This window comes from Vanessa tameamea, chromosome 18 (genome assembly GCF_037043105.1).
Source record: "Vanessa tameamea isolate UH-Manoa-2023 chromosome 18, ilVanTame1 primary haplotype, whole genome shotgun sequence".
NCBI classification, from domain to species: Eukaryota; Metazoa; Arthropoda; class Insecta; order Lepidoptera; family Nymphalidae; genus Vanessa; species Vanessa tameamea.
The window spans coordinates 1,533,932-1,554,441 of NC_087326.1; the positions used below are offsets into that span (position 1 = coordinate 1,533,932).

General features: G+C 33.4%; 2 protein-coding genes across 5 annotated transcripts; both read left to right on the forward strand.

Moving 5' to 3' along the window:
* Positions 1–3,835: 3,835 nt before the first annotated feature.
* On the forward strand, positions 3,836–5,584 carry LOC113401004 (lipase 3-like). Its single transcript, XM_026640706.2, has one exon. The coding sequence runs from the start codon at positions 3,846–3,848 to the stop codon at positions 5,457–5,459; it is 1,614 nt and encodes a 537-aa protein (XP_026496491.1). The 5' UTR covers positions 3,836–3,845; the 3' UTR covers positions 5,460–5,584.
* A 1,886-nt stretch (positions 5,585–7,470) lies between these two features.
* LOC113401009 (homeobox protein Meis2-like) lies at positions 7,471–18,664 on the forward strand. 4 transcript variants are annotated; one of them, XM_026640713.2, is made up of 7 exons: positions 7,471–7,842; positions 14,348–14,463; positions 15,315–15,467; positions 15,875–16,263; positions 16,840–17,008; positions 17,481–17,614; positions 18,285–18,664. In XM_026640713.2, exons 1-6 carry the CDS (start codon positions 7,698–7,700, stop codon positions 17,607–17,609), a joined length of 1,101 nt encoding a protein of 366 aa, XP_026496498.1. In that variant the 5' UTR covers positions 7,471–7,697; the 3' UTR covers positions 17,610–17,614; positions 18,285–18,664. The 4 variants fall into 4 exon arrangements, with proteins under 4 accessions (XP_026496498.1, XP_026496499.1, XP_026496500.1 ...); XM_026640714.2 differs by having other exon boundaries at positions 16,858–17,008; XM_026640715.2 differs by having other exon boundaries at positions 7,473–7,842; positions 16,873–17,008.
* The last annotated feature ends 1,846 nt before the right edge of the window (positions 18,665–20,510 follow it).

Consider the following 20,510-nt stretch of genomic DNA (forward strand, 5'->3'; position numbering starts at 1 on the left):
TATTTATATTTAATATGGTTTTTCGCTGCGTTTAAAGAAAATAAAAATGTGAAAATATGATAACGAGATAATCTTTCAATTATATATTAAAAATAAGAACAATTGAAAAATCAAAGGCTTGCAGAATTTTTTTTTCGTATCTTTATCTTTTTGAGAAAATAAATAGTTCTAATCTGCTTTCTGATTTCAATTTTTTTTCTGATTCAAAATGATTTCTGTATTTTTAGATTAATTAAGCGGAAGTGTCTCTGTGTAGGTCGCGTCTAACAATTACGCGTGTACGTAGGAAGGATATTGAAAACCTGATTAAGTTTTCTTTTACTAAACGTATACTAATCAAAATGTACGAAGAAGAAATTTTTTTGCTAGAATAGATATTCATATATTTGGTGGTAGGGCTTTGTTCAACTGCAAACATCCTTAGTATGGTTGTGTTACGGTTTGAAGGGTGAGTGAGCCAGTGTAACTATTCAGGCACAACCGTACAAGGGACATAAAATCTTAGCTCACAAGGTTGGCGGCGTATTAGCGTTGTTAGGAATGGGTAATATTCATTACATCACTAATGTCTATGGTGGCGGTGACCACTTACCATTAGGTATCCCATTATATACCATAGAAAAATATATGATGCTGTGATTATACCACCTCTTATTTAATAACGAAGAATATAATAACTGCAACACGAGCAAGATTGTAATTTATTTATGCAGATATGAAACCATTCATACTTTGATAAAATAGTAGGTATTAAAGAAAAATGAATTATGAGGAAAATATAACCGAAAATTAGGACATAGTTACACGTCCTCTTCGAGATGCTTTGATAATATACTTATAATTAATGTACCTATCTATGAATATTATTATATTATGCTTATTATTATTATGTAAAATTTATAGATTTATTTTTGTATACAATTATACAAGACAACCAGTTTTACACACTGGATATGATTACAATATTATACACTTTTTGTGTCCAATTATACGATCTGGCAGTCTTGATCTAATAACACAAACAATGAGTTAAGATGAATCGCAAATACACTTTTAAAATAAATTCGCTAATTGCTTTTTTAATGCGACTTTGCATACGAAATAGAAAAAAAAACGAAGGCCTCTTCCAAATGTTAAGCCTCTCTGTTTTTCTTCAGGCCGTGCATTAATAAAATCATTCAGGAAATTGATTTTAAAATTATATAAAAGACAATTTCCCGACTTGTGTATAAAATATAAAAATTATAATATTATATACAGACGTAATACGCTATGCTTTTATTAGTTATTAGTTATTTTTTTAATACGGCACATGTTAGCTGGTTTGCGGGGTGATTTCGTAGGTTTTGTTTATGTTACTTGATATGATTAGGAATATACAAAATCATTAAAAAGTTCTACATATTTATTTAAGTGTTACATATTTATTTATATGTATCATTATAAAATAAAAATAGGTGAATGAGAAATTAAGAAATCTACATAATATTCTGTATCATTACGATTTATTACCTATATCCGCTATCGGGTTGGCGAACGAATAAATGAGCGATCTTATGGTAAGTGGTCACCACCGCCGATAGACATTTTCGCTGTAAGAAATATTAAACATTCCTTATCACGCCAATGCGCCACCAACCTTGGGGACTAAGATGTTATGTCCCTTGTGCCTGTAGTTACACTGGCTCGCCCTAAGTATCTATTGCTGTTTAGCTTCTGAATATATAATGAGGAAGTGGTAGCCAGACGGGCTTGCACAAATGAAAAACCCTAAAGGACAATATTATAAAGACGGTTAATGGCATACTGTATACACGAGTACATACATACATTATACACACCACGAAAAATATTGTATAAAAGATAGAAGGCGTTTCAATAAATTTATAAAAGCATAGTAAATTAAATGTTAATAATAATGCCTAATCAGTAAATCATGTTTGTAAAATAATTACATATTAATAAAATAATGCTTACGCTAAATGTGAAACAGTTACTGCTAAAATGTTATTCTAGTCGTTTCGATTATTATCAAAAACTAAATTTTAATAAATAGTTCGTAATATATTATTTACTAAAGCGATTATTTATGCGTATTATATCATCGTGGGTCATATTCATATATGTATTATTATTTTTATATACTTACTGACTAGGTTATAGTTAACACTTAGCCTAGTAGTCTTGTTTCTAAAAAATCTCTAAACTTAATAAAAGTCAACGAGGCGAGTTCTTTGGAAAGAAACTTTGTTATTTAATTTTATCAACTAAAGAATATAAAATTGTTCATTAATTATAACTATTTTATCGGATTTACTGTGTCATATTTTATCCTCTTTGTTACAAGTTCTATGTCATTCGACGTAAATAATTAAATAAAAAAATACATACTATATAATATAAAATAGTGTATTAACCTTCCTCGACGTTTAAGCGAAATACCAATATTTTGTATAAGCTGGAACATTAAACTTGATTGAAAAGATTGCACGAGTTGTATCTATATGTATATTAATAAATTATAAGAAAATCCGTTCATTGAAAATAATTTCTTTCTAAAAAATTAAATCAACACTTAAGTGCTTCATACAAAATGACTATAATACTAGAATTTTGTCAGATGTTATATAATAATTTTGAAAAGTTTAATTAATAAGTTTCTTGCCCTATAAGAACACTTCACGTACTGATGCGGGACCTTAATTTTGTAAATGAAGTTGTGGATATTGTAAATACTTACTGAATTTCTCGCTGGCTCTAGCTTTCGAACCGGTGGTAGCTTTAAATTTAATATTACTCCATAAAATGCAATTTCAAAAGCCTATTTGAATAAAATATATTTTGATTAATATAGGTATATTGCCTACCTAATTAAAATTTGTAATTTTATCTAAAATTCTTGCCTAGATACTTGAATGAAAATTATATTATTTTTTAATAATAATTAGATCATTTATGCATTAGCCGTTTAGTTAAATGAGCAACGTTAAGTGTATTAACATTTGTAGAATGAATAATTAATAGTAATTAAATAACTAGCTTTATAAAAGGTAAAGTTAAGGAAATATACTTTGTTATTTTTGAAAATAAATATGTACACAATACTTACTCCCAATTATTCAATGTTTTATTTATAATACTGTCCATTATAAATTCTAACTTAACTAAAAGAAAAAAAACTGAGTGGCATGTATCTTGCTAGATATAATAATAGAAAATCGAAATATAATAAACAAAGTCAGATCCAAAAAGTAGATTATCAAAATGACGAATTAGCAATTAATAACGTCACGAGCAATTACAAAACAGTAACCTAAATTACTAGTAGTTTATACAGGTTGTATACAAATGGCTAAATAAATTTATTAAGCGTAGCTAAAACAATTTAAAATAATAATTTCTTGGATCCTTATTATAATATGAAATGGGACACGACAAAAAAAAACATTATATTTAAATATGGGAATAGTATTCGAAATTTCTTAGGAACATACCAGGAACATACTCCCTTGACTGTTACATATGTAAACACGCTAATTACATTTTCATTTCAAAATTATAGTCATAAAGTTTTACGTAGACAAATACTATTTCGATAAATTTTAGGTAGGTCCTTTTGATTGAGTGACGACTAAATCACTTTTATTAAATTTACTAAAAAATATTTATCGAGTAAACATAGATAAAATTTAAATACTTATTAAAATGTTTAACGTACACAATGTATAAGAATTTGTTTATTATATATTTTTATCGAACAGCCCGTATAGACAAGATGCTGAACACACACATTTTTCAATATAAAATTGCTTGTAATATTTCAATCTGCACAGTCAACGAGCACCATGAAGGCTGTCTACTTCCTCCTTTGCCTCGCTCTGGCCCGCGATTCTGCGGCTAACATTGTTAGACAGCAGCTACGACCTCAGATGGACACACTCTTCGTCCAACCTCTTGTCAACCAATTTCAACAAACATATCAGGAGACAAAGCAACAACATCAGTCAGAATCTACCTCGTATGAAAGCAAGGAGAGCAAAGAGCATCTCAGCTTCGATGACATCAGCGATTACCCTTCCTTATTTCAGTCAGGAAACAGAAATTGGAACTCGCCAGTATTCTCCTCGTACATAACAAAGGGTGACCAAATCCCATATGCCGACACGATCGAATGGCAAGGTGTTCAAATTGCAGCTGGACCTAGATCACCAGTCAAGAGCAAGAAGGATGTCGAAAGGATTTTTAGAGATGCCTATAAGAGCATGCAGCACGTTAGCGAGGATGAAAAGAGAATGATTCACAAGACTTTTGAAGAAATTGATCAAACTACACACGAAGAAGTACAGTACAACGCAACTCAACTACTCAAGCACCACGGATATGGAGTAGAGGAACATATCGTGAAAACTGATGACGGCTATCTACTCACCCTGTTTCGTGTTCAGCCCAAAGAAAGTAACGAAATCCTAGGCGAGAATAAACGCCCTGTCGTATTACTCATACACGGAATCCTTGGAAGCGCAGATGACTGGTTATTAATGGGTCCTAAAAAATCTCTTGCCTATATACTTTCCGATGCCGGTTACGATGTATGGCTTGGCAACACCCGTGGTAACAAATATGCCCGCCACCATGCCAGCAAGCATGAATCTCATCCCGATTTCTGGCAGTTCAGCATGGATGAAATCGCTCTGCACGATTTACCCGCCATGATTGACTTCGCTCTTCAAACTTCAGAACAAGAGAAGCTGTATTATGTCGGTCATTCCCAAGGAAATACAATATTCTTCGCTTTAGCTGCTACACTACCCGAATACAGAGAAAAGGTCGCTATGATGTACGCACTATCTCCAATGGTGTACATGACCCACGTACGAAGTCCGCTTATAAAAATGATGGCACCGAATAGCCAATTTTATGAACGTCTTCACGAACAACTCGGTCACAGCGAATTCAAACCGAGCAAGGAGGTCATACATACAGTCGGAGGGAACATGTGTGAAAAGGAAATCGACTGCAAGCACGTGTGTTCCAACATCAACTTCGTAATGTCTGGCGTCGATACAGCTGATATGGACTTCGACCTGATACCCAGCATCGTTGCTCATTTACCAGCTGGCACATCAACAAGGGTGATCAAACAACTTGGACAGGCCGTTGTGTCGCATGAGTTCAGAAAGTACGACTACGGATTCAAGATCAACAAAAAGATATACGGTATGCGCCAGCCAACGAAATACGACATGACTGAAGTGAAAGTTCCAGTAGCCCTTTACTACAGTGAAGAGGATTGGTTGGCACACCCAAAGGATGTTGAGAGATTACACAAAGAGTTGCCTGATGTGAAGGACTTCTACAAAGTACCCGAGAAGCATTTCAACCACATGGACTTCCAGTTCTCCAAAAAGGCTCCCGAGGTGGTCTACAAGCGACTTGTCGAATCTATGCAGAATAACTAATTTTAATATATCATGATTATTTAATTCCTAGAATAATAATTTATGTTTTTGTAGCATTCTTTTTGTAAGCACTATTTTATACTTCATGGTTGCATAATCCGTCCAAAAAATAAAAAAAATATATTTCATTTAACGTTATTTTATTTACTCATGGATATAATTAGGTAAAATTAAATAATCAAGTCTTACTTATGTTTCAGAATTGCTATTTTCAATTATATGATTTAATAAATATATATGACAGCTAGTAATTATCTAGAGGTCCTTCCAATAGAGGTAATTCCAAACAATTTATTTTATTTAAATTTATTAACTTTAAGCCCAATCGCAGCGAAGACACAAAAAACTTGGAAAGAAGTGGGAAGAGTGTGGTAACAGACACACGCACAATAAAATATACCTTGAGTTATTACTATTATCTTAATAATAAAACACTATTTCACTTAACTACTTATATTGTTTGCATTTTTTTCGTGATTCTATAGACATTCGATAGAATAGGTAGGTTAGTCTACTCATCATATACTCTAACGCCAAGCAAAAATCTTTTTTAATGTTATATTCTGATATGAAGCCTGTGTAACTATAGGTACAAGGGACATAACAACTTAGTTCCCAAGGTTGACGTCGCATTGGAGATGTAAGGATTAGTTAAAATTTCTTACGACGCCAATGTCTATGGGCGGTGGTGACCACTGTCGACCAACAAGTGGCCCAATAGCCGGTCCGCCTACCTATGTCATAAAACATATGTAACATGTGAATCCGGAAGAACTAAATTAACATTCTTTAATAAAATCGATATGATGTTATAAGTTAACCACATTCATTCATTATGTAAACGTCTTTGAAGCGAAAATTTTCAACCGATTGATAAAATAACCGTGATAGTTCAGTCGTTAGAACACGTTAATCTTAACCGAATATTGGGGCTTCAAACCCGAGCACCATTGAATTAAATGAGCTAAATTAGTATTCATAATTCATCACGTGCTCGGCGGTGAACTATTCTTTAATAGATTATTCTTTAGAAAATATTGCATTTGTTGTACATGAATATAATTAAAAATCATCAGCGAGGTCGCTGGTTCTCAATATTATTCTGACTAGTAAAATTAAAACACCAATTTAATAATAGTAAGTCTATTATATTTTAAATTTTCAGGCAACATAGCAAATTAAGAATAGGCAGGATTTTTATTTGTATAAAAGAAACGTCTAGACAATTTTGAGAATAATAGTTTTCTCAATTCTTACTCAAAAGTTCTATGAAAATAAAACGCCTGTAAAGGTTAATACTTTTCAAATTGAAAGGCTTCTAAACAGACCAACTGACATGTACAATAAAAAGCAAAAATAATTAAATATGTACCTATTCGGTTCCTTTCGCCTTTAAGTTAAATAGAACATACTATTAATATTAAATTAGATAATTTTACTCAATTTGGTGATAAAGTATTTTAATCTAATTTCTACTGAAATGTCAACAACCTTTACGTAAATTATTTTATCAATGAAGCAAGCAAGCTCATAAAAATAATATGATATTATTAACTTTAACCTTTATATATTTTAGATTGAAATGCAATTTTAGACAATAGCCAGCTTGTAAACGATATTGTTCAATATAATTTATAATTTCGTGCTTAAGTTTTTTTTAACATATAGTTATGATGTTTCTCTTTACTGTTACTATCGCATAGTACAGGTTTAACATAATAATACGTAGTGACACTTTACACCATTCATTCTTTGTTTGTTTCTTATACAATGTTAAATGTCAATTTCTTCCATTCAACTTTTCAAAAGACTTGTCCTAATTTCTACAATAATTACATAAAAATAAACTAGATGGCACTTCTATATTTGTAAACGTTGATTGTTTGACATTTGAATAATATTTCCTTGCCAAACCCACGCTTTGTTTTGACAGTACTCCTATTCTGACATCGAAGCGTTGTGAGCAAGAAAGAGATGTAAGCATATGTAATGCATTAGAGAGAAAGAGCAAGCGGTGCGACGGCGCTGTAGCGTATCTTCCCGCCGTCCCCCCAAACGACCATCGGTCGACACAGTCGCGTTTTGGTTCGGTTTGCTATACGTAGTTCGCTTGTGTTTTATTGTTTTTTATTTAAAGTGTTGTTTACTATACTGATTGTGGGACGGAAAACTGTGTAATAGTTACGTGTTATATAAGTGACTCAATGAAATTATATTTTTCGAATGGATTGAGTTACGATGTTACCTCCTACGGCCGGAATAGCGCAAGTTCAACGTGACCGGCCCGAAATGGCATACCAGCAACGACGTGACGTGCGAGAAATAACAAGGGACATTATTAGAGAAGCCCGCATTTCAAACAGACAATCCATGTCGCCTGGAGGTAAGCAAGCCGGCCCAAAACGACGCCACGTTTCCGCCATGCTTGTCACATTGACATACGTCAAGGTGACATTTATATAAAAACAACTAATTTTCGTATTTAAAATACACAAAAATCCAAACTAATAATGTCCCGGGTCGCTTCAGAATCATTTAGGATAGAAACTAGGTCCGTTACGTCATCTAGAAACTCGATCGCGCGAAAGTAAAATGGCGCCAATGCGCCACATTGAGCGCTTCTGTCCGCTTATCATTATCTAAACAGTTAGTCTGACGAAGAAAAATCTAATTACACTTGCTGTGATTACTTTAATATCTAGCAAATTGCCTAAAATCTTCATGTTTCAGTGCAAAGGTAAGATTTTCTGAGTTTTGGCACGTGCTTTAGTTATTTTTAGCTCGCTCCCATAGTGTCGCCTTGTAACCAGAGGTTACGACTGCATTACGCGTAGAATTTGTATAAAGTGTTTAAATTATTGAATTTACGACGCGAAAACAATCTGGTTGTAATGAATATTTCGTATGTTTATTATTATTAGTGGAATTTGACTTTGTCGTATTGACAGTAAAATGACAGCGGTCAACCAGCACAAGATGGCGGCTTTAAACTCGAATCTTAACAATCACGCGGCAAACTAGACGGCGCTACGGTAGCTTTGTTGATGTATTATCACTGTTATTATTGATTACAAAATGCTTCATCTTACATTTTATGTTATGATAACTTGATTCCAATTAAAGTTTACTAAGGAGTTTACTATTATTATAAGATTGTTGACTATATTTCAAATTCTTAACTAAGATAACTGCATTCTTATCTCTTAAATTAGGTTACTGATATGAGATTTTTATTTCAACATGGTTACTTTAGTTTATTGTAAAACTTTGTACAATATATCCTTTTAAACGTCTTTATATACACAAAAAAAAAGTTATATATTAAATTTTACCTAATTTTTATATATATCTTCGGTACATGTTTATGTAAATGAACTTATCTTAAATAGTTATACCAATTGCAATGAAATTTTTGTGTGTATTTGATCAGATCCCTAAATGGCTTAGATTGGACCTAGTAGGTTACACTGCAATCAGGAAATGAATAAACTTCTTATTTCACCTAAACTTTCTTTTACTTGGTGGTAAGGCTTTGTGCAAGCCCGTCTGTGTGGTACCACACACTCATCAGATATTCTACTGCCAAATAACAGTACTCTGTATTGTTGTGTTCCTGTTAGAAGAGTGAGTGAGCCAGTGTAATCACGGCTCACAAGGGCCATAACATCTTAGTTCCCAAGGTTGGTGGCCCATAGGTGATGTAAGGAATGGTTAATATTTTTTACAGCGCCTTTGTCTATGGGCGGTGGTAACCACTTACCATCAGGTGGCCCATATGCTCGTCCACCAACCAAAGCCATAAAAAAAAAACAATCAGGTGGTATATCATATAAAATAGTGACAATATATTTATTATTTTATTACATTTATCCATACCAAAAATATAATTATTTAAGTAATTGCATTAAGTTATAGTGTTTTTATAGAATACTTTACTGTAGTTACACTGGATTATTATACAACTCAAATAGACAACTGGCCTTTATTTGTGTTAATGTGTATACAAATTTATTTCTGTTATGTGTATTTCAATGCAAGAGTCAAGAGTCGATATGTTAAAGATCAAATAAACAGAATTATTCATTGTTTATCTGATAGGTGATAACATGAGGGTGGTAGCATTATATCCTGAAAAAAAAATTTTTAGAAAACTAGTTGACTTGTTACTTGTTTTTTGTTTATTGCAAATATAATATCTTTGTTTATTGTATGTTGTATGAAACTTATTCTGATAAATCTGTTTTTAAAATAAATTATAGATTGATATATTATATTCTCATAGGGCAGTATATGAGTAAAAAATTAGAAAAGTTGTCATTTGTTGTTATTTAATTTTAATGATATCCCATCGCATTATGCAGTGCTTGTTGAACTTATTTACCATTCCAAGTTGAAAAACTAACTTAAAAAAGTATTAAATTGTGCAGACAGGCGTATTTTAGAAGTAAATTTTTATTTTTATTAAATTTTTGATGTCAATTAACAATTAAATATTTACTAAAAAATTACTAGTAAGAATGAAGAAAGTAAGAACCTTCTATTAAGAAAAAAAATATGTCAAGTATGGCAGAATAAGGTCACGCAAGCTTCCGAGCTGAGTGTCCTTGGCTTCGTTGCGTCATATGCGGTCGTTCAACCCGATCGATCGCACCCCGCATCCCCGCTAAGGTCCTTATAGGGCTGGACATTTAAAGAAACCGATGTTTGGCGGAACTTATACTAAATCAATGGTATATTGTTCCGTTACACAACTGCGTAATAATAGTGAGCTTCGTAATATAAAGAAAAAAGTTTCTCTGTAATCTGTATACAGAATATTTTCAAACAAAAGCAAAAGGCAGCCCTATCACTAAAGCTTTGTTATGACGGCCGCGGCCGTAGCGTTTTAAATGTGTTTGGGTTTAATGTTATCAAAATCTGGGATATAAACAATTTAACATCCCATGAGAAAGTTTCTGCGTTGGTTTGTCTTTTAACGCTTAAACGAAGTTACCGATCGACATTAATCTAGTTTCGACTTTATGACCAGAGTGACATTGCTAGTCGTTGATGTTCTTGTCTCAGTAAAATGCCAAGAGTGAAGCCGCGCTTAATAGCTAGTTCCGCTAGTTAGTACTAACAAATAAATGAGATTTTTTGTAATGTCTAACTGAAAAAAAAAATCGCAGTTTCAACCGTTTTATAATGAGACTATTAATCAACAACAATAACAATCTTTTATTTGCATATAATGTGCTATATCCGCGACGTCGTATTCGTTCACTCAATAATAAAATTTCTTTATTTTAGGTACCTACTACATATTTAAATAAAAATACGTAAAAGAAACACAGTGTAAGAAAATAATAATAAATTTAAAGTACTAATTACGATGTACATACATCAAACCAGTATAATATTCTCTTCATTATATATTCTCAGAGCACTCGGAAAATACCCTTAGGATCTCATTTGAGGCGCTCGTACCAGTGCAACCCGCGAAATAATTAGGGCCCTTGGCGTCATGAAACGTGCGCGCCAATTTGACATAATGTTTCCCTTGTACAGATTCTTATTAACTAATTAGAAAGAGATATCAATAATTTTCGTCCTGACAAATATGCTTAGAACTTGTGTACCACAGAATAGATCATCCCAAATAAATTTATAAATGGTGAAGTGATTGAATGTTTTCCCTTCTTAACTACCGAACCGTTCATCATGAAATTTTGCATACACCTACGTAATACCCGCTAGTTAAAATTAATTGTATTTAAAAAAAAGAAAACTAGTAATAATGACAAGGGTTCCTTTTTTACTTTTTCACATTCTATTATTGTATATATAAAGATATGAATGCTACTGAAAAAAGGACTAATTTTAATGATTATATTTGGAAAGCATGGAGTATTTAGTGAATTATTCGGTTTCGAATTAAGGGCACGCCTGATAAGAAAACATTATAAATAAATAATTGGCTTACGAAATTGTAATTCGAACTATTAAACGCTTATAACATAGACAATTGATGTGCTGTCAAAATATTTTTAGCATTTACAAGCAATATGATATTTGACCAAATTTACGCAATAGTGTCTATGCTAAATATGTACGTGAGTTTAGAGCAGATGCACACTATCTCTTTTAAAGGTTAACTTATAAGCTTATCTCAAAGCGAAGACGAAAAAATAAAAGATTGGTTTAGAAATAGTTTTAATATATTACAAACAACAAGTCCTCATTCTATATTTAAAATAATTAAAAAATATGTCGAACGGCCTGTTTGAATTAAAAATATTTTTAGTAAGAAACTGTTTAATCTATACTTATAAAATGGTGAGTCCATTAAACATTCCAAGTCAATATAGTAGATACAAATTTAAGAAACACTTACGGCGCGGACAACATGTCTGGAGATGTAAAACATCTAACCAAAAAAAATGGTATGTCCTGACTATCAACGCAGAGCGAAATCTATTTAGTCTAGAAAGCTAAACTTCACTAATATTATAAATGCGAAAGTAGCTCCGTCTGATTTTCTGTTGCTCTTTCGCGCCAAAATCACTGAACCGAATTTGATGAAATTTAATATGAGGCAAGCTTCAAGCTTGCTCCTTTTTTAGGCACTTGACGACGGACTCCTAAAACGTAAGCGAAGCCGCGGTCGATAACTAGTTGTAATATTGGTTTATAATGTAAGTAACCGCTAAGCAATGGTTTTTGGAAATTTCGTCTATAAGAGGGAGAAATGTAAATGACGCACATAATAAATTTGAATGTCTGGTATTATATTTTTAGTATGAATTAATTTCTATCAAATTATTTAATTATCAAAAAAGTCAAACTGAAATCGTTATACATCTTTGCCACTAATAATTAAAAAAAAACCAAGTATATTTGGGAAACCATTTAAAAAAATTGGTATTTGTTTGTAATAAACAATAATGAATGAAAAGTTAATTTTGATTCTTTATTTACATTTGCCGTACCATGCAGCGTCATCTCTGTTCCTTATTTGCTTATGTTTCATGTATTGCTAAATATATTTAACAATACTAGTTTACGACCGCGTGTTTGTTGGAGTCGTAGGTTTTTGATATAAATAAGTACTCTATTTTATGTTATGGAGTTTAAGTTTTCTTAAAAAAAAATGTTTCAAGTTTTTTTAAATTTCAACAATTTCGATTCAGTAGTTTAACAATTAAAACATAATAGACAGACGGACAGAGTTACTTTCGTATTTAGATAGTATAGATAATGTGCATTTAGCTTAACGACGCGTCGATGTTTTGAATTCAAAACATCGACGCGACGGTAACACGCGCGACCTGCTGATTGTTGTCGTAGATAGTTTCAATAGCTAACATCTTCACGAGCCTAAATGTACATAATTTATATAAATATTTTGTACCGTAATATTGGTACCCTTGATAAAATCGACTACAGTATCACCTTAATTAATTTAAGTATTGTTTATTGACAATGTTGTCTTGGCATTCCATTCTTGCGTTGTCGTCAAAACATTATGTAAATTAGGAAATAATCGTTTCGAATGTCGATAAACGATAAATTAAATGTATTACTCGGTATTTCGTTGGTAATGATAATACAGAATTAAATACTTTGCTATAACGAACATAATTGTCACAAAATAAGTAGTTTATAATATGTCTAACAGCTGTTTGATATTTATGTTTCTTACATATGTTAAATATCGATGATTGTGGATTCAAACCCATGCACCAATGAATTTTCATGTGTATTATTTGTGTTTATAATTCATATCGTGCTTGGTGGTGAAGGAAAACATCGTGAAAAAACCTGCATGTGTCTAATTTCAACGAAATTCTGCCACATGTGTATCCACTAATCCGCATTGGAGCAGCGTGGTGGAATATGCTGAATAGGCCTCCTCTTCCATTAAGAAGGTTTGCCTTGCTCTGGGAAATTTACAGGCTATTACGCTTTCTGTGATCTGTATATTGAATCTGTTTATTTCATAATATGGTCTGTAAAATAATATCAAAGTCCTCAAAATCCTATGGCGGTTGCCTAACCGCCAATAACTTTCCAATAAACCGCCTAAGACTATTTCACGAAGAGTAAAAAGTTAATCGAAATTAATTTCGACTTCAAATAAAGGCAAGCGGCTAATGACAATATTTATACTTAAATCTATAGTATATAATAATTATTTGTATTAAAAATCTTGAAAAATACAAAGAATACGATTTTATTTATAGTTTTAAAAGTCGCAATTGCTAAAAATATAACCCTCGGGCTGTTTAATGGTGTATCTGCTCTGTGTCTGTACATCATGCAAATATTAAATTGGTATTATTTATAATGAAATTTAATATTTAATAAAGTAGACGTTATTACAATATAATAGCAATTTTGAACGATATGATTTTTTGCCAAATGTATTAAATAAATTTAACCCTTTCCCTGTCCTATGATTCCCATACAGCTCGTGGTTATTGTTTAACTATTGTGTCTGCTGTTTGAAAAGGGAGTGAGTTAAGAACACAAAATAATTCCTTGTATTGCCAACGACGAAGCTATTTCATTAAATTTTAATAATATCTCTCATACGATCTTGTTCCTATGTACATCTTACACAATATATTATAATAACAATACGATCGTAACCTATGAACCCTTGCATATATTTAGAATAACAATATTATTAATATTAGAAATAAATTCGCATAACTCTTAACAAAATATGTTCCACAAAAATTTATAATGAATTAAACATCATCATCAACAATCAAAAAGAAAATACATTATTTTTAATTATTATATATGTTTTCTATACTCTATAAAATATTTTATTTATAATGGAAAACTATTTTTAATATGTTACGTATATTTTTTACAATTTTGTTTTTTTTTTTTAATTCCAGCTCGAGACAGATTTCCGTCGACGTCATCGACGGACGACAATGAGTCCGGCACAGACGGTGAGGCGGACCGATCCCGACGTGCGGGACTATCGCACGTACACCCTGGACCGCCGCCGGTAAAGCATACACCTAATACTGCGTCCACACGAATCGATTTTAGTCATTAACTACTATTTCCTTCCTAGTAATTTGAAACAACAAATAATTACCTTTTTTTTAGTTTCACATCACTAGGAAGACTGGAAAATAGATCACATTAAATTAAATCACCACTATGTGTGGTACATAGGCAATTGTCAGTGTACTATCAATTGTAAGAACTAATATGTTATGTCTCTTGTGCCTTTAGTTAAACTGCCTCACTCACCCTTTAAACCGAAACAAAGCAATACTAAATGCTATTTGTGATATCCCTATTTCCCCTCTAATGAAGCATACATTAGCCCAAAGCGTCAAATAGAACCTGCTAATCTTACATCGCTAGTTGGGCCCGTGTCCAGTTAAGCTATTGACGCCTCTAACGCGTGTTTGATTGATGTGTTTTGTAATATTCATGACTAGATTGATGTGTGTAACTGTTATTATAAAATGTCGGCGAGAACCGGAATAAAGCGAACTGACAGTAATAGTGTTTGTAGAACAATGTTAATGAGGTATGCTGGGTGGAAATTCGAATCCGGGCAACAAGCTACCAAAGTTGTACCAAAGACAAAAGATAAAATAAAATAATTAATTTAATTTAATTCGTCCAGATGTATGAATTATATTTAATTATATGTCCTATGTCACATAGATTTACAAGTTTCCTATTTGCGTACAAAAATGTGGTACTTGAAACTTTTTTTTATACTATTCTGTCATATTTCTTCTATTCTACATATATTAAAATAACAAGTTTACAATAAAAATTACGTAAACACTTTTGTATTTTCTTCTAATATTGAACGTTTTCCGTGTTCACATACAGGGTGGTATAATAGTGCGCAAGCGACGCGGTAACCTGCCGAAGCATTCTGTGAAGATCCTCAAGCGCTGGCTGTACGAGCATCGCTACAACGCGTATCCGAGCGACGCGGAGAAACTCACGCTAAGTCTAGAGGCTAATCTGACCGTTTTGCAGGTACTCTTACATTATACTGAGCGAAGTATCACATTCAATCTTAAGATTATTTATTAAAAATTATGGTTATTGTACAATATTAAGTACTATATTAAGTATATTAGTGTATTGCATTGAGAGGAACTGGTAAGAAACTCAGTAAACTCAGTAAATGTTATTGTAAAGTGGACTTTGCAATAACATTTAGAAGTAGTAGTAGTAGAATGTGTATTGTGCATAGATATAAACAAATACATATATTATTTTTATCTTATTTTATTTTTAATATTTCATTATGTATTTTTTTATTATGATCCAACTTCAATGTTTCTCCCGTATCATTTGCTTAAATTACAACCTGGATACAACGTAATGTGGCAGTAGTCACACGTGATACAATGGTGCTCAGTAATGTGTATGCGCGCCAGGTATGCAACTGGTTCATAAACGCGCGGCGGCGCATCCTGCCGGAGATGATCCGGCGCGAGGGCCACGACCCGCTGCACTACACCATCTCGCGGCGCGGCCGCAAGCAGCTGGGCTCGGGCGGCGCGGGCTCCAGCGCCGGCGTCGTGGTGTCGTCGTGGGACGGCGAGGGGGAGGGCGAGGGCGAGGGCGAGCGCGAGCGCGGCCGCGACCACGACTACGGCGACGGGCTGCTCGTGTACCGCAGCGACGGCGACGAGCTGGCCGACGGCGAGGAGGGCTACTCGTCCAGCGCCGTCAGCGAGGAGGAGGTCAAGTACGACCCGTCCGTGTGGCAGTCCGTCATCCGCTACGGGCCCGAGGACCGCGACCTGCACCCCGCCGCCCGCGGGTACGTTACGTGTTTGTCAGATAACTCGATAACTGAGACTAACTAGCTAATAAACGCAAGCCCCTGTGATCAGTGGTCACGTCGCTATATTAGACATTTCGCATAATGCCAATGTAGCCTAAAACTAAATCCTTCATACATCCCAAGTGCATGCAAATTCGACCTTGAAATTTTGTTCTAGTTGTGTCAAAAGAACACTTTAAAATTATGAAATTTAATTCCAATACCAAACATACTCGAATGCCACTCCTGTAGAGCTATTCTGTGAGCACTAACGCGAACTCTAAAATACGATCGTAATGTGACATGCGACATTGATTGTAATAATTATCACATTTAAAATAAACACTCATCAAAATAACGTTTCACTGTAAGTCATTTTCAACATTTTATCATTGAGAGTTTTTACAGAATAGTACTGCTGAGATGTTCAGTCATTGATATATCCGCTTGTTTTCATTGTTTGTCACACTTGCGCACACTATTAAGGTGGATTCTATACACCCGTGAGTCTGAAGAAGACAATAGTTCTGTGGCGCGAGTGTGCTCGAGCTGTGTGTGTGTGGTGTGGTGTAGTGGGAGTGTAATGCGAAGGCGCGGTGGCGGCAGGTCCGCGGCCGTGGTGACGGTGCGCACGGCGGAGGAGGGCGAGGGGGAGGGGGAGGGCGAGTCGGGCGCGGGCGGCTGGCATCCGCAGCTCGCGCATCTGCCGCAGTTGCCGCATCCGCTGCGTCGCAAGCTGCAGGTAAACATACGTCTATAATATAATATGACCCTATAATTCACATTAAATATGTCTCTGCTCATGACAATTGTATTTGAATTATTTTGTTCCTGCAATGGAATCACTTTAATTTATACTTTATTCAAGTAGATTTTTTTACAAACACTTGATTTATTATTTAACGAGTAGTTAGTTACTTTTCTACCGAGAAAAACCGGCATGTAACTAAGTAACTCTTTTTCAACATTTAAAATACAAAGTTATCTCGTACAAAAACCATTAAATTGACATAAATAATATATCCTGCTTTAAAGTCAACATGTACTAATTCCACGCTTGTTTTTTTTTAACAAACGGCTTAAGTTTATGAATAAATAATTGTTGAATTACTCATGTACACAAATAAAAAAGACCTAAGTACCCCACAGGAGTACAAAGAATAAGCGATCTAACATCTAAGTATCCCGGGAATACGAAGTGCCAATGTCCGCAGGCGGCGGGCGGAGCGGGCGGCGCGGGCGCGGAGGGCGAGCGCGACAAGTTCAAGTGCCTGTACCTGCTGGTGGAGACCGCCGTGGCCGTGCGCCAGCGCGAGAAGGAGCAGGAGGAGGTGCCCGTCTAGCGCCGGTAACCACGCCGCCTACTCGCTCGTACTTAGCGAGCCGCCTAGGGGCACGTCCCGAGGCTCGGAGTTCGGATACTTTGCCCATTGGGGTTGAATTCTATACTCACATTAAATCTTACTTAGGACAGACACATCTATCTAGTGGCGAGCTTATAAAACGGAGTCGGATCTGTAATAGAAATTACTAGAGTAAGAATGTTGTCTGTATTCCAGTCTCATGCCTCGGAGCGTAAGCCATCGTTACTGCACCTAAAGTTTCCAGGAGTGTTGAAATGTGATAGTGCATCTGTGTTTGTATCGTCCCAGTTAGAAGAGTGCAATATAGTTGTTAGTATAGTTTGGAGTGCACAAGTTAAACTACTTATAAGTTTGAAGTACTGAAATTACAGTATAACTCTCACCAGCCTCCACTGTTTGACTCAGAGTCTTTAAATACACTTGTAATAAAAATGTAGCGACGCTTCACCTCGAAAAGCTATCGTGCAATGGAAATAAAACAAAAAATATAAGTGAGACCGTACAGTATTAGCACATACAATGCCGGCACTAAATAATCTCTTAAATGATGATGAACATTCTTGATTAGTTATGCTAGTTGATTAGTCTTAAAAATGTTCCACTGTGACACAAAATGTGAGAAGGATTTTATTAATTATTAAATATAATTTACAGGAGAATGGCTGCAAAAACAGTTGGACGTGTTCATCTCGCAGGAATTGTATGGTACGGCTATGTTTAACCTAACTTCCATTAATGTAGGCCCACATAACTTAGACATTGTAGAAATTTCTATTTAATTTCATATACGGATGTGGAGGACACATTTATATAATATATAAATATATAATAAAACATCTCAATTATTCATTTAAATTTATACAGTTTGAAAGATATGTAGTTTTATATGTTTTTAAAGTCCCATCCGTATTCAGTAATTAAATGTAACAAACATAGCACTACATATCTAGTAAATAATATTGTGTAGCTCTATATCAAGAACCATTCAATAAACTGGGAAAGTTTCGCTTGAATACAGTAACAATTAAATATATCTGTGTAACGGCATAATTGTAGTGTTAAATTGTGTAATAATATTCATAAATTCAAAAACACGCCTAAAAAAGGTACAGCTGGTGTAATTCGGGATTGTGTAAGGATACTAAAGATACCGTAAACATCCAAATATGGTCAGGCGATAAAAAGTTATGGAGTAGGGAAAGTCACATAAAGTAAATTATTAATAAGTGTAAAGTATACATTGATTATATGCGGTAACGCCGAAAGTCATTCGTCGATTATAAAAGTGATGGAATAAATAATGCATCTGTACTTACGCACACATTCGAGCTCTATAACAATGCGTAATTGTTAGTACGGGAGAAAATCACAATCATTGTTATATTATAACACAATATATGCAGTTATGTACAAGATTATTAATGTTTTTATGTACTTACACGTTACGTTTCCTTGCCTTTAACCAAAAAAAAAACAGTCAACTTTTATCAGTTATAATTAATAAAAAATAATCTTAGTAAGATCCAATTTACTTTGAGTTATAGGTATTTAAGCCAATTTTCATGGTAAGCGGTCAATCGGTGTCCTAGTTTATTATTATCAAAATAATCAATAATATAATGACATCCAATTCAAGAAATATGAATATGTTTTTCACTAATATAAAATCTCTTATCTAAAATAAATCAATAGGACCATAACTCTTACAATCCCATGTAACAATTTACATCTGTTTCATGAGGAATATCGGTACCCCGTAGATCCGCTTTAAGAGTTTTGCCAAGTAATTAAGTACGCAATTGAAACCATGGCGAGTTGTTTTATGTCTATGAATCGTGCAGTAATATATCAAAGTTAAATATTTAAACTTAAATATAATTTAGATACAGTTATTTATAATCTTCACACTTGAGTTAGTTAAGATATTATGTAGTACAGAACCGTTACCTATGCTTTTCGAATGACTAGGACATTACTCTTACACATTTCCAAACAGTTTTGCTCATTGAATGAAAACGTAAATTTGTCAGTAACGCCATAGTGATTGAATTGAATGAATGAATATCTATAACCTGTTATACTAATTTCATAACATCACTGTACTTCATATAACTTTCCTGTTTTATTATCTGGTTCCATAATAAATACTGCCCTGTATAATACGGTATTATAGACTCGTATAACCGAATGTACTATACAATAATCCAAGGAAATGGTATATTTGAATATCGATTGATTTACAATGTTATTGATAAATTAAAACGTTAACCAAAAGCCATTGTAATACAGTCTATATTCTCTCGTATGTAACTGGATAAATTGGCAATGATGTAGGTCAAAGGTTCGTTTATATTGTCAAAATGCAATCAATAATATAAATGATAAAGCTACTAATATAAAATGACGGTATAACGATCCTTTGGAGATAGATTTGCAAATAGTTTCGACTATAATATATATATTTGAAGTTGTATAAACATACAATATGTAATACATATAATTAAAAAAAAAAATACTTTAACATATTTTATAATGTGAACGATTGAAAATACATCGTCTCAAATTTGTACGAACTGTTTTAAGTTTTTATACGATTATAAATTTCACACGCCCAGTAGTCAACACATATAATAAGATAACTATTAAATTAATTAATAGTAAATAATTAACCAGATATAACAACTATTTATATACTGATAATGTTACATTTATGAAACAAACAATCATCGAAATGATTGATTCGTAGAATAAAACAATCATTTTGTTTTATTTAAAAAGAGAACATTTTAAATATTTTTTTGTCATTGAAGCATTCTAATACCCCCATTAGCCTTTGTTGGCAAATTAATTGCTTTTTAATACTGTCAATGAATACATGCA